At 39.8% G+C, this 11,836-nt stretch overlaps 2 protein-coding genes across 3 annotated transcripts; one reads left to right on the forward strand and one right to left on the reverse strand.

Annotated features, from left to right (window-relative positions):
• Positions 1–473: 473 nt before the first annotated feature.
• Positions 474–2,833, reverse strand: LOC135561797 (GTPase IMAP family member 4-like). Of its 2 annotated transcripts, XM_065003661.1 has the most exons (3): positions 2,686–2,833; positions 2,066–2,122; positions 474–1,901 (listed from the first exon to the last, which is right to left on the reverse strand). In XM_065003661.1, the coding sequence occupies exons 1-3, from the start codon at positions 2,714–2,716 to the stop codon at positions 1,000–1,002; spliced, it is 990 nt and encodes a 329-aa protein (XP_064859733.1). In that variant the 5' UTR covers positions 2,717–2,833; the 3' UTR covers positions 474–999. The 2 variants fall into 2 exon arrangements, with proteins under 2 accessions (XP_064859733.1, XP_064859734.1); XM_065003662.1 differs by lacking the exon at positions 2,066–2,122.
• A 111-nt stretch (positions 2,834–2,944) lies between these two features.
• On the forward strand, positions 2,945–11,423 carry LOC135561795 (trichohyalin-like). Its single transcript, XM_065003656.1, has 5 exons — positions 2,945–3,118; positions 3,858–3,947; positions 7,024–7,095; positions 7,293–7,892; positions 8,151–11,423. Exons 3-5 carry the CDS (start codon positions 7,074–7,076, stop codon positions 9,656–9,658), a joined length of 2,130 nt encoding a protein of 709 aa, XP_064859728.1. The 5' UTR covers positions 2,945–3,118; positions 3,858–3,947; positions 7,024–7,073; the 3' UTR covers positions 9,659–11,423.
• The last annotated feature ends 413 nt before the right edge of the window (positions 11,424–11,836 follow it).

An 11,836-nucleotide genomic window follows, 5' to 3' on the forward strand; every position in this document is an offset into this window, starting at 1 on the left:
AGCCCTGAATGCTGATTGGCTGACAGCCGTGGTATATCAGACCATATACCAAGGGAATGACATTAACTTTTTCTGCTCTAATTAGGTTGGTAACCAATTAATCTTAGCAATAAGACACCTCGGGGGTTTGTGGTGTATGGCCAACATACCACGGCCAAGAGCTGTATCTAGGCACTCCGCGTTGGATCGTGCATAAGAACAGCCGTTAGCCTGGTGTTTTGGCCATATACCACACCCCCAAGGTGCCTCATTGCTTAAGTATACAATGGCTGCTAATTTTCATGGACATTGTATTGATACTGTAAAAATATTGCTTTCGTGGTTTGTCTTTTCTTGAGCAAACAGGAACAAATATTAAATGAACTTCATTTGTTTTTTTAAACCAGCACTATTTTTAACTATTACACTGCTCAGTGCCTTTCTGTGCAAACCCAACACACACTAATGAAGAGTAAAAACAAACGACATTGATGCTGTACTACAAAATGGAAGGTTTATTAAAAATACACTTTACTGCAATGTGAAGTCCAAACTTTACATTCTAAAGTCACTGTACCATGAAGATCAAAGATGACACGAACAGTCATTCTATTAAATAAAGCAAAATACATACTAAGTTCATATGGCTGACAAACTCCTCTAGCATTCTATGAAAATCTATTAATCATAGAATATAATATACATTAGCATGAGATTAATATTGCATTATGTAAGCAAGCATTATGCAAAAAGCCATCAACAGAATCATTATTTGTATCATTGTCTTTGTCTGGCAGATATTACAGGTGTTTGAACTGGGTTAATATGTAAAATAAGTGCTCAAATTCTCGCTGCTGTTGTATTTGCAGAGTCCATGTATAATCACTTACAGTAAAATGGCTGCCTAAGCCTAACATGGCTGCCCACAGCAAGGAGTGATAGTTATGAAGTCTATCATTAACTTCATAATGACACCATGCTAACAGGCTCTGCTCTTTTACAACATGTGTGTGTAGAACATCATTGTGTGGTACAGCGTTCAGCAGATTTTCTAGCGAATTTAACAACAATATTTTTCTTGTCAAAGTCTTTTTCTGCCTTTTCTCTGACTCTCTGTTTCTTCTTTTTTAGCAAGTCTTTGTCCTCTTTTATCCGTTTCACTTGACCCTGCAGGTCATCTATCTCTTTCTGCTTTTCTTGTATATCAGAGTCTTTCAGATCCAGTGCCTTCATTGCTCGCTCTAATTCTGACTCCAGGTCTTCCTTCTCTTTCAGCTCTTTTTCATACCCCTGTTTCAGTTCTTCCTCTCTCCTCTGTATGGCTCTCTCCACTTGGTGGTACATGTCATTGGTGTAACACCTCCCTTCATTCTCCTTCACCATGGCTGTAACTTTGTCCATCAGCTGCTTTACTTGCTCACGGTCGTCTGTGTTCTCATTGTTGAAGACGTGGTATCGGTTTCCACATGTCTCAATGAGCTGCTTTAGTCTTGCACCAGCCTCTTGGATGAACTCCTCAATGTTCTTCTTTTTTAATTTATCTCCACAGGTGAACAGAATCATGGTGTGTCTCACTGCTGCCTCTCCAAATATGTCCTGGATTCTCTTAACAGCATTCTGCTGTTCCTCTGTAAAACGACCAATTTGGACAACAAGCAGGAAGACATGGGGTCCAGGAGAGGAGAGGGCGATGCACTCCACCAGTTGGGTCCTCACTGAAGACTCTGGGAGTTGTGTGTCAAACAGACCTGGGGTGTCGATGACTGTGATGCCCATCTCTGTCTCACTGCTCCTATCACATTGTTTGGTAACAGACTGGGCAGCACAATCTACTTCGAACTCTGTACTTCCCAGGATGGTGTTTCCTGATGCACTCTTCCCTGCTCCTGTCTTCCCCACTATGACAATCCTCAGCTCGGAAACTAAAAACAAAGCAAAATTATTACTTCAGTTCAAGCCCCAAATTTAAAAAAGAAGTTAAAACTGTCACAGTGTGTCTGTCTAAAGGTACACACTATTGTTAATGTACTCTGCTCCACAACATATTGTACATCATTGTATGGCAGTGTGTGTGTGTTATGCTTACATTCTATAGGGGGGACCATGCTGTTTCTTTTTTTCTCTTGTTGTCCCCCTGAACTTGCTGTAATAGAATAACAATTATGTATTAAAATATCCCTAAAGATATCATTTTAAAAAACAATCCCATTTCAGATAGGATTTATTAAGTAAATCAGTCAACCGATTCAAGTCAGTCAGTGTACCCTTATTAAAACATCAAGTGCAGTAAGTAGTCTACAGAGCAGCAGTAGAGTTCATGCATTATCATAGATTTAGTTATCTTGAAACATGTATAAACATATGTTTTCCATTTGTGTGGATTCCGTAATAAGATATGAAGTATGACACACACACACACACACACACACACACACACACACACACACACACACACACACACACACACACACACACACACACACACACACACACACACACACACACACACACACACGAGTAGCACAGAGTATGGAGCCTACACTTTTCATAAACAAAATGGCATGTTGTCTGAATCAAGGTGTGGCAATGGGGGTCAAGAAAGCCAATTTTAGGTTTTTCACCCATTCTGGTATAAGTAATCCACAACACTCAGAATAGACAACACAATACTCCGAATGTAATCAATAATCATATTTGAGTACTTACGTTCATGCTTTCCCAATTGTGAAGTCGCCATCGCAGTCACTGTTGTCCGGTGGATTTCATGAAAAAGCAACAAATTAATGTTTTGTTTGGACTTTGATCCTTAGCCTTGTGAAAAAGTAGAGTTTCCATCAACCCCACTCGCGCTGCGCACAAAGTAATATCATAGAACACCGCCGTTCTCTGGCAGAGTAGTGGGTGAAACCATTCACTTCACTAGAGGGTGTGATACGTTTCCTTTCATTATGTGTCGTAGAATTCATTAAAAAAATATGTACTGCCATTGTAGGAAGGTTGGCAATACGAGAGGTCTTCAGACGGACCTTTTTTGCATTATTTTCCTCGAAAGAACAACTATTTGGTTTTTAGTGCTTCTCCCCTATTTGGAAAGTTGGTCCGCCTGCTCTTCAGTCTGAGAGAGATATTCTGAGAGCAGGTTCGTGTCTATTTCCTCTGTAGATAAAAACTGTTTAAAACTATAACACAATCGTCTTTTGAAAACAGGTTCATATATCCCAAAGTCATTATCGAATGTGACTATGTATATATTTTTTGTTGCCGTTAATGCATTTAAAGTATATTTCGACAAGTTAATCAAGTGTTTGCTAACTTGCCACGATGATTACACTCTAACTAGCATTGTCAGTCAGTGCGCTTTAATGTCACACTAGCTGTTGCTAGCCAGTTATTTATTGGTAATTCAATGATTTTTCTTAATAACGTTACCTTAAAATGTTTATGTGAAAAGGGTTGTACCTGTGCTCTGTATTTATGGATGGATGTAACTTCACATTGAGGGCATGTATCGTTACTGTAGCTCCTTCCTAAAAGATATATCAATGTCCTACCTAACCAGCGAACGTGTGTCTGTGACCGTCTTGTCAATGCCTGTCATCACTGTTGGATATATTTTACTGCAGCTAAAAAACAATTCAACCTGAAGTCTGGGTGTCCGTGTGCCTTTTTTCTGGGTGGCTATATGAAGTTGCTTGCAGTTGCAAATTGCCTTGTGTAGTTGGTAAGCAAACAGCTCATATGTAACAAGGGCTCAGTCCACTGAGTTTTGTATTCTCATTGTACCAACAGTTGATGAAGGTAATTGTATCTCCCTGGTGTTTCTTGTACCTACTAACTTTACATTTACATGTTTTAATTCTAAATGCTTGTCATTTCAGACAATTGTACATGACGCATTTTCATTGTAACCTATAAGTATGGACATTTTCAAGAGGACAAAGTCGCCCAACATGACCAACAACTTCAAGGTAAGCCCAATAGGCACTTGGGCTAGCCACAAGCTACATTTCAATTATTTGTTCAGCTTAAAGGGGCAATCAAGCTACATTTCAGTTATTTGTTCAGCTTAAAGGGGCAATCAAGCTACATTTCAATTATTTGTTCAGCTTAAAGGGGCAATCAAGCTACATTTCAATTATTTGTTCAGCTTAAAGGGGCAATCTGTAGTTGCTACATCCATTTCTGGAGTTGTAAATCATTTGAAATGTACCCACTGATTCTTGAAGAATATAACTTATAAACTGTCAGACACCATCAGAACCCAAAGTAGAAGCTTGTTTTACTCCAGTATTTGAGAAAAAAAAGGAGATTTAAACAAATAGCCTCAAATAGCCAAATCAATATATTTTTTTATCATGAATGGATGGTCAATCCTTGCATCCTTTGCTCTGTCTATGAATTTGAAAGTGGTCACATTTTTCCAGCTCCATCCCTCAGTTTTTTACAGAAACGGGCTGGGGGGACACTTTAATGTTTCAACTGCTGGTTGTCACTTTAAGGACAAGGTGTTTCAATTACAAGAAATGTTACACTTCAAAATAGATGTTTTGCTTATTTATTGTCTAAACATACACTACCGTTCAAAAGTTTGAGGTCATTTAGAAATATCCTTGTTTTTGAAAGTAAAACACTTTTTTTGTCCATTTAAAATAACATCAAATTGATCAGAAATACAGTGTAGACATTGTTAATGTTGTAAATTACTATTGTGCTGGAAACTGCAGATTTTTGGGGGAATATCTACGTAGGTGTACTGAGGCCCATTATCAGCAACCATCACTCCTGTGTTCCAATGGAATATCTACACAGGCATACAGAGGCCCATTATCAGCAACCATCACTCCTGTGTTCCAATGGCACGCTGTGTTAGCTAATCCAAGTTTATCATTTTAAAAGGCTAATTAATCATTAGAAAACCCTTTTGAAATTATGTTAGCACAGCTGAAAATGGTTGTCCTGATTAATGAAGCAGTACAACTGGCCTTCTTTAGACTAATTGAGTATCTGGACCATCAGCATTTGTGGGTTCGATTACAGGCTCAAAAGGGCCAGAAACAAAGACTTTCTTCTGAAACTCGCCAGTCTGTTCTTGTTCTGAGACATGAAGGCTATTCCATGCGAGAAACTGAAGATCTCATTCAACGTTGTGTACTACTCCCTTCACAGAACAGCGCAAACTGTCTCTAACCAGAATATAAATAGTGGGAGGCCCCGGTGCACAACTGAGCAAGAGGACAAGTAACGGGGCACAACTGAGCAAGAGAACAAGTACTTTAGAGTATCTAGTTTGAGAAACAGATGCCTCACAAGTCCTCAACTGGCAGCTTCATTAAATAGTATCCGCAAACAACTGTCTCAACGTCAACAGTGAAGAGGCAACTCCGGGATGCTGGCCTTCTAGGCAGAGTTGCCAAGAATAAGCCATATTTCAGACTGGCCCAAAAAAAAAATTATATTAAGATGGGCAAAAGAACACAAACACTGGACTGAAGAACTCTGCCTAGAAGGCTAGCAGAGTTGCCTCTTCACTGTTGACGTTAAGACTGGTGTTTTGAGGGTTCTATTTAATTGTTAGGTTGTTATTTTCAGAGTAAATAACTCAATGGACACTAGAGAAGCTTAACCAAGTTTAATTCTTCCCAAAGGGTCGATATAGCTGCATTCAGACAAACAACATTTGACACAAGCACTGATATTTAACCCTCTCTCCTAGGCTGAGTCTCCTCCACCACATCTGAACAGCCAATGCATCTCTGTTGCTAGACAGAACCTTAGTGAGATCTGTTCTTCCTCACTTCATCTGACCTGACCTCTACCCCAAAGTGCTCACTCCTCCCCAACTCAAGGCTGTCATGGTGATTGATACCAGACTGTGTCTCTTCTCCTCCCAGAGGACCCACCCATAGGATCCCCTGACATAATGTAAACATTATACATTACCCTCTCTCCCTCAGTGACATTGTTAGGTTCTAAGGTCTCCACCCGTCTCCCTTACACATTCCAAAGCCATCTATTAACTTCTGGTGTAGAAACCAGTCTCTTTCACTGTTAGATACTATCCTTCTGAGTGTAACAATGTTCCAGGTTTAACCCAGAATCTAACATAATGAAATTGCCAGTTGAGGAATTGTGAGGCTTCTGTTTCTCAAACTAGACACTCTAAAGTACTTGTCCTTTTGCTCAGTTGTGCACCGGGGCCTCCCACTCCTCTTTCTATTCTGGTTAGGGCCAGTTTGTGCTGTTCTTTGAAGAGAGTAGTACACAGCATTGTACGAGATCTTCAGTTTCATGGCAATTTCTCGCATGGAATTGCCTTCATTTCTCAGCACAAGAATAGACTGACGAGTTTCAGAAGAAAGGTCTTTGTTTCTGGCCATTTTGATCCTGTAATCAAACCCACAAATGCTGATGCTCCAGAAACTCAACTAGTCTAAAGAAGGCCAGTTTAATTGCTTCTTTAATCAGGACAACAGTTTTCAGCTGTGCTAACATAATTGCAAAAGGATTTTCTAATGATCAGATAGCCTTTTAAAATGATAAACTTGGATTAGCTAACACAGCGTGCCATTGGGTCACAGGAGTGATGGTTGCTGATAATTGGCCTCTGCGCGCCTATGTAGATATTCCATAAAAAATCTGCCGAATGGTTGCTGATAATGGGGCTCTGCATGCCTATGTAGATATTCCATAAAAAAATCTGCCGTTTCCAGCTACAATAGTAATTTACAACATTAACAATGTCTACACTGTATTTCTGATCAGTTAGATTTTATTTTAATGGACAAGGAATGTGCTTTTCTTTAAAAAAAAACAAGGACATTTCCAAGTGACTCCAAAGTTTTGAACGGTAGTGTATATATATTTTTTTAAACAGCAAGAACAATATTTGGTTTAGCCTACCACTGGGAGTAAATCTACTCCATTTAAAACATTATTACGTTGGTGAGGAGCCTAGGGGTCAAACATTTAAAGCACGGCTCATGCATTAATTCAAAATACAAATGTAGTTGAATCCCATTTTTGCACCTGCTTACTTTGTTGCAGTGACTATCTGTAATATGGTGCATCCCTGGTGATGTGCAGAGGGAGATGATATGGCACAGGCTCCCTTATCTGGTAAGACAACTAGTCACAATTATCAGACATTGAGAACAAGAGTTCAAAGTAATTTCTTTGTTCTCTCTTCTTCATCTTAACCATTAGTGTTAAATAAACCATCTGTCTTTTCTAGCAAAATATATATTTCTGTCAGTTTATTTTAGTCAATTTTTGAGATGACTATGTATAACCTACATGCACTGTTTGTGTTTTAGATCCTGATTGTCTTATAGAAATTGTGCTGGTTGGGAAAGTTGGATGTGGGAAGAGTGCTTCAGGAAACACCATCCTACGCAGGGAGGAGTTCAAATCATCATGTAGTTTCTCAACTGTGACAAAAACTTGTGAGAGGAAGACAGAAGTTGTTTGTGGGAGGAAGATAGCTCTCGTGGACACTCCTGGACTAGACTGTGCTGAGGTGTCCAGTAACGAACTGTTTCTATCCTTAAAGAACAAAACATACAAAGTCGTCAATATCTTCCTACTGGTGATCCAGCTGGGCAGGTTCACAGAGGAACAGAATGCAGCTGTACAAAAGATGGAGGACATATTTGGTGAGGAGGTGAGAAAGTTCACCATGATACTCTTCACACATGGAGACATGTTGAAACGTACATCGATAAAAGACTATATCCAAAAAGCAGGTGAACCACTGGGGCAAGTTGTTCGGAGATATGGTCAGAGATACCATGTGTTCAACAATGAGTCTGGTCCTCCAAGCCAGGTGACAGAACTGTTTGAGAAGATCAACAGAATGCAGACTGTGGTACATAACAGATCGTACTACTTTGTTTCATCCGGAGCAACAAAGCGTGGTAAGTTAGTGCTCTGTCTGATTTAGATTGGGATTTAACTTGCTGGTCAATAACAACTTAGAATGGTGATCCAGTTAATCAAATTGTCTGACTTGCCTGCACGGTTAAATAAAAATATGAAATAAATACCTTTATGATATGAAAAATTAGGAAAATACAATCTAGTCTTACTGACAAATGATCAGTGTTCCATCAAAAACAGCTGGATGAAGTGTCAATAACACTACAATTAAATCATGTCTCTTTGCTTTAAAACAGAGTTGTTATTGTACATCTCAATGAAGACGGGGCTGAGCTTTTGGATTGTCGAGAAAGAATTGGACCGGGGAATACTTATCTTAACCGACGGTTTTACATATCTATCAGTAATGGAGGACATTATGGAATATGATGTAAAACGAGTGGAGGATATGAAAATACTTGAGGAGGAGAGAAAAAGACTTGAGGAGGAGAGACAAGAATTTATGGGGATGGAAATAATGTTTAAGATGACGAGGATCGATGGACCTCTGTGGAGAAACAGACATGTGGAGGAGCAAGAAAGACTTGAGGAGGAGAGAGAAAGACTTGAGGAGGAGAGAAAAAGACTTGAGATGGAAATATTTGAGGAGCTGTGGAGCTGGAGATATGTGGTAAGAAACAGAAGTGAGGAGGAGATAAAAAGACTTGAGCAGAGAGAAAGATGTGAGGAGGAGAGAGAAAGACGTAAGGAGGAGAGCGAAAGACGTGAGAAGGAGAGCGAAAGACGGGAGGAAGAGAGAGAAAGACGGGAGGAGGAGAGAAAAAGACTTGTGGAGAGAGAAAGACAGGAGGAGGAAGGAGAAAGACGTGAGGAAGAGAGAAAACGAGGTGGGGAAGAGAGAAAACGACGTGAGGAGGAGAGAAAAATACTTTTGGAGAGAGAAAGACATGAGGAGGAGAGAGAAAGTCATGAGGAGGAGAGAGAAAGACGTGAGGAGGAGAGAGAAAGACGTGAGGAGGAGAGAGAAAGACGTGAGGAGGAGAGAGAAAGACGTGAGGAGGAGAGAGAAAGACGTGAGGAGAGACAAGGCCGTGAGGAGAGAGAAAGATGTGAGGAGGAGAGAGAAGGACGTGAGGAGAGAGAAAGACATGAGGAGGAGAGAAAAAGACGTGAGGAGGAGAGAAAAAGACGTGAGGAGGAGAGAAAAAGACGTGAGGAGGAAAGAGAAAGACGTGAGGAGGAGAGAGAAAGACGTGAGGAGGAGAGAGAAAGACGTGAGGAGGAGATAAAAAGACGTGAGGAGGAAAGAGAAAGACGTGAGGAGGAGAGAGAAAGACGTGAGGAGGAGAGAGAAAGACGTGAGGAGGAGAGAGAAAGACGTGAGGAGAAGAGAAAAATACGTGAGGAGGAGAGAGAAAGCTGTGCGGAGAGGGTAAAAACATTTGAGCTGTGGCGCTGTAGATGTGAGGAGAAGAGAAAAATACGTGAGGAGAAGAGAAAAATACGTGAGGAGAAGAGAAAAATAAGTGGGGAGGAGAGAAAAATACATGAGGAGGAGAGAAAAATACATGAGGAGAGAAAAAGACGTGAGGAGGAGAGAAAAATACATGAGAGAAAAAGACGTGAGGAGAGAAAAATACGTGAGGAGGAAAGAAAAATACATGAGGAGGAGAGAAACATACATGAGAGAAAAAGACGTGAGGAGAGAAAAAGACGTGAGGAGGAGAGAAAAATACATGAGAGAAAAAGACGTGAGGAGAGAAAAAGACGTGAGGAGGAAAAAAAATATTTCTTGTGGAGTTAATTTCTGTATAATCAAATGAGGAGAGACAAACTTATCACACATGTCAGTTTTACTTAAACCAAATCTTTAGTAGTGAGAGCTTTGGAATAGCAATGGCTTGTCAACTAATCACCACCATCTCTGATGATCCGTTGAGAGCCACAACACAAAGGCTACTGATATCTTTTATACAAGAGATCCACCCCCCAGTCTACATAACAAACCACAAATGTTCAGAACCGGTCACAAGGTGAGACTTTTTAAATGAGAAAGAAGTATCCCGTAGCCAGATAGCATTCGCTATAAATCATCGTTCAGTTCGGCCCCTAAGACGAGGTTCAGATCTCGTTCCTGGTACTTCATAGCACAAAAACACCAACTCATCCAATGGCATAAATCAAATTGTCAACTCCAGACACTCCCATCTCAATAAAACCCCTTCTTGACCAGACTCCTGGACAAGCTCACTGAGGAGAGTGAGCCTCTAGGTCATACACTATCCCAGGATAATTACAACATCAGAGATGACATACAATGGTTCCAGACACTACCACACACATCACAGTGAGGGGAGTGAGCCTCTAGGTCACACACTATCCCAGGATAATTACAACATCAGAGATGACATACAATGGTTCCAGAGACTACCACAAACATCCCCCAAAGTCAAAGGAGGGAGTGACTTGCACAGACAAGTCATTGGTTCCCCATTAATCACGCCATCCCTTCACATGGTTTATAATAGGTAAAGACACATCCACATATGAAGACAATGTTCCCTCCTGTCCTCTTCTCTTTCTGATATTCTGCATAGCACCAGGGACATGTGAAAGACAAGCCTGACTTCTCCCCTCTCTGGATCCCAGGTGACTGAGCCCCAACTGAGGGAGGAAATGCAACTGCCAACACCAGAGTCTGAAGGGATACATTCTAATAACAAGAATATCATGCAAGCATATTATGCTGTTGAGACATCTTAATTATCTATGTTAAACAACTTAATTCTGATTATTCTGCCACAGTCTGCACATTCATGTATGATTATTGGGAGCAGGAGCAACAAGCTCCATTTTTAGGACTTGTAATGACAGTAGAAAGTGGAGCAGCAGCTGCAACTAGAGTAGGAACTGCAAAAAGCAAAGAACACAAATTGCAGTGGACAGAGTAAAAGGTATCAGCACTGTTGATTCTGCAGTTTCCTAAGGAAAATTCAGATGGAATTGACATTTTAATGGATGTTAAAATTATTGAAGCACCAATCACCCTTTGTGGAAGGGACATAATCACAATATTTGATGTATTGCTGGTTTGTTATGATAAAACTTGTTTCATATATTGTATGTCTGTCCAGATATGTACAAGTTGTCAGCATACATTATATTATGCAATGTTTGTCAGAAAAAAAAAAAATTCAGTATTGTTCACGGAGAAAAAAGGAAACTGTAAGGCAGATTGATTCTGCCCAAACACATGGTGTTAAAAGTAATAAATTGTGTAGTGTTGCTAAAAATGAAGCACAAAAGATGACCAAATTAAAAAAAAATTGCTATGCGTTTTGTAAAATGCCATGTTGTTTGAAGACTGTCAACACCCGTTCATGGATTTCTTCACATTTTATGTTACAAAGTGGAGTTAAAAGGATTTAATTTACATTTTTTGGTCAACAATTTACACAAAATACTCTGTCCAAGTGTAAAAAATAAAAATACATTCATGAAAAATCTAATACTGACATACCTTGATTAGATAAGTATCACCCCCTGTGTCAATACACGTTAAACACCTTTTTCAGTGATAACATCTTTTTGGTAAAGTCTCATAAGCGCTTTGGACACCTGTATTGTGCAATATTTGCCCATTATTCTTTTCAAAATTCCTGAAAAACTCCAGTATTTGCAGATGTCAAGCATACCATTCCATGATGGAGCCACCACCATGCTTGAAAATAAGGAGGATATGTTGTGTTGGATTTGCAACACATGGAAACATTTAGGTCAAAAAGTATTACTTTGCCGTGTTTTTTGCTTGTTTGCATATTACTTTGGTACCTTGTTGCATACAAGATGTTAGTTTCTATATATTTGTATTGTTCTTTTCAGTCTTTCATTTATGTCATTATTGTGAGTCACTTCAAAGACGTTCTTGGACGTTCTGCCGTCCTAGGCGAGACAACAAATATGCATATTCCACCTCTGTAGT

The sequence above is a fragment of the Oncorhynchus nerka genome, linkage group LG18, assembly GCF_034236695.1.
Source record: "Oncorhynchus nerka isolate Pitt River linkage group LG18, Oner_Uvic_2.0, whole genome shotgun sequence".
Classification (NCBI taxonomy): Eukaryota; Metazoa; Chordata; class Actinopteri; order Salmoniformes; family Salmonidae; genus Oncorhynchus; species Oncorhynchus nerka.

Bases quoted from the DNA above. Each gene is read 5' to 3' on its own strand.
- LOC135561797 (XM_065003661.1), bottom strand. From the start codon at position 2,716: ATGGCGACTTCACAATTGGGAAAGCATGAAC. The intron at 2,123-2,685 runs GTAAGTACTCAA...ATTCTATTACAG, and splicing joins ACAATTGGGAAAGCATGAAC to CAAGTTCAGGGGGACAACAA. The intron at 1,902-2,065 runs GTAAGCATAACA...CTTTGTTTTTAG, and splicing joins CATGGTCCCCCCTATAGAAT to TTTCCGAGCTGAGGATTGTC.
- LOC135561795 (XM_065003656.1), top strand. From the start codon at position 7,074: ATGGCACAGGCTCCCTTATCTG. The intron at 7,096-7,292 runs GTAAGACAACTA...TTTGTGTTTTAG, and splicing joins GGCACAGGCTCCCTTATCTG to ATCCTGATTGTCTTATAGAA. The intron at 7,893-8,150 runs GTAAGTTAGTGC...GCTTTAAAACAG, and splicing joins ATCCGGAGCAACAAAGCGTG to AGTTGTTATTGTACATCTCA.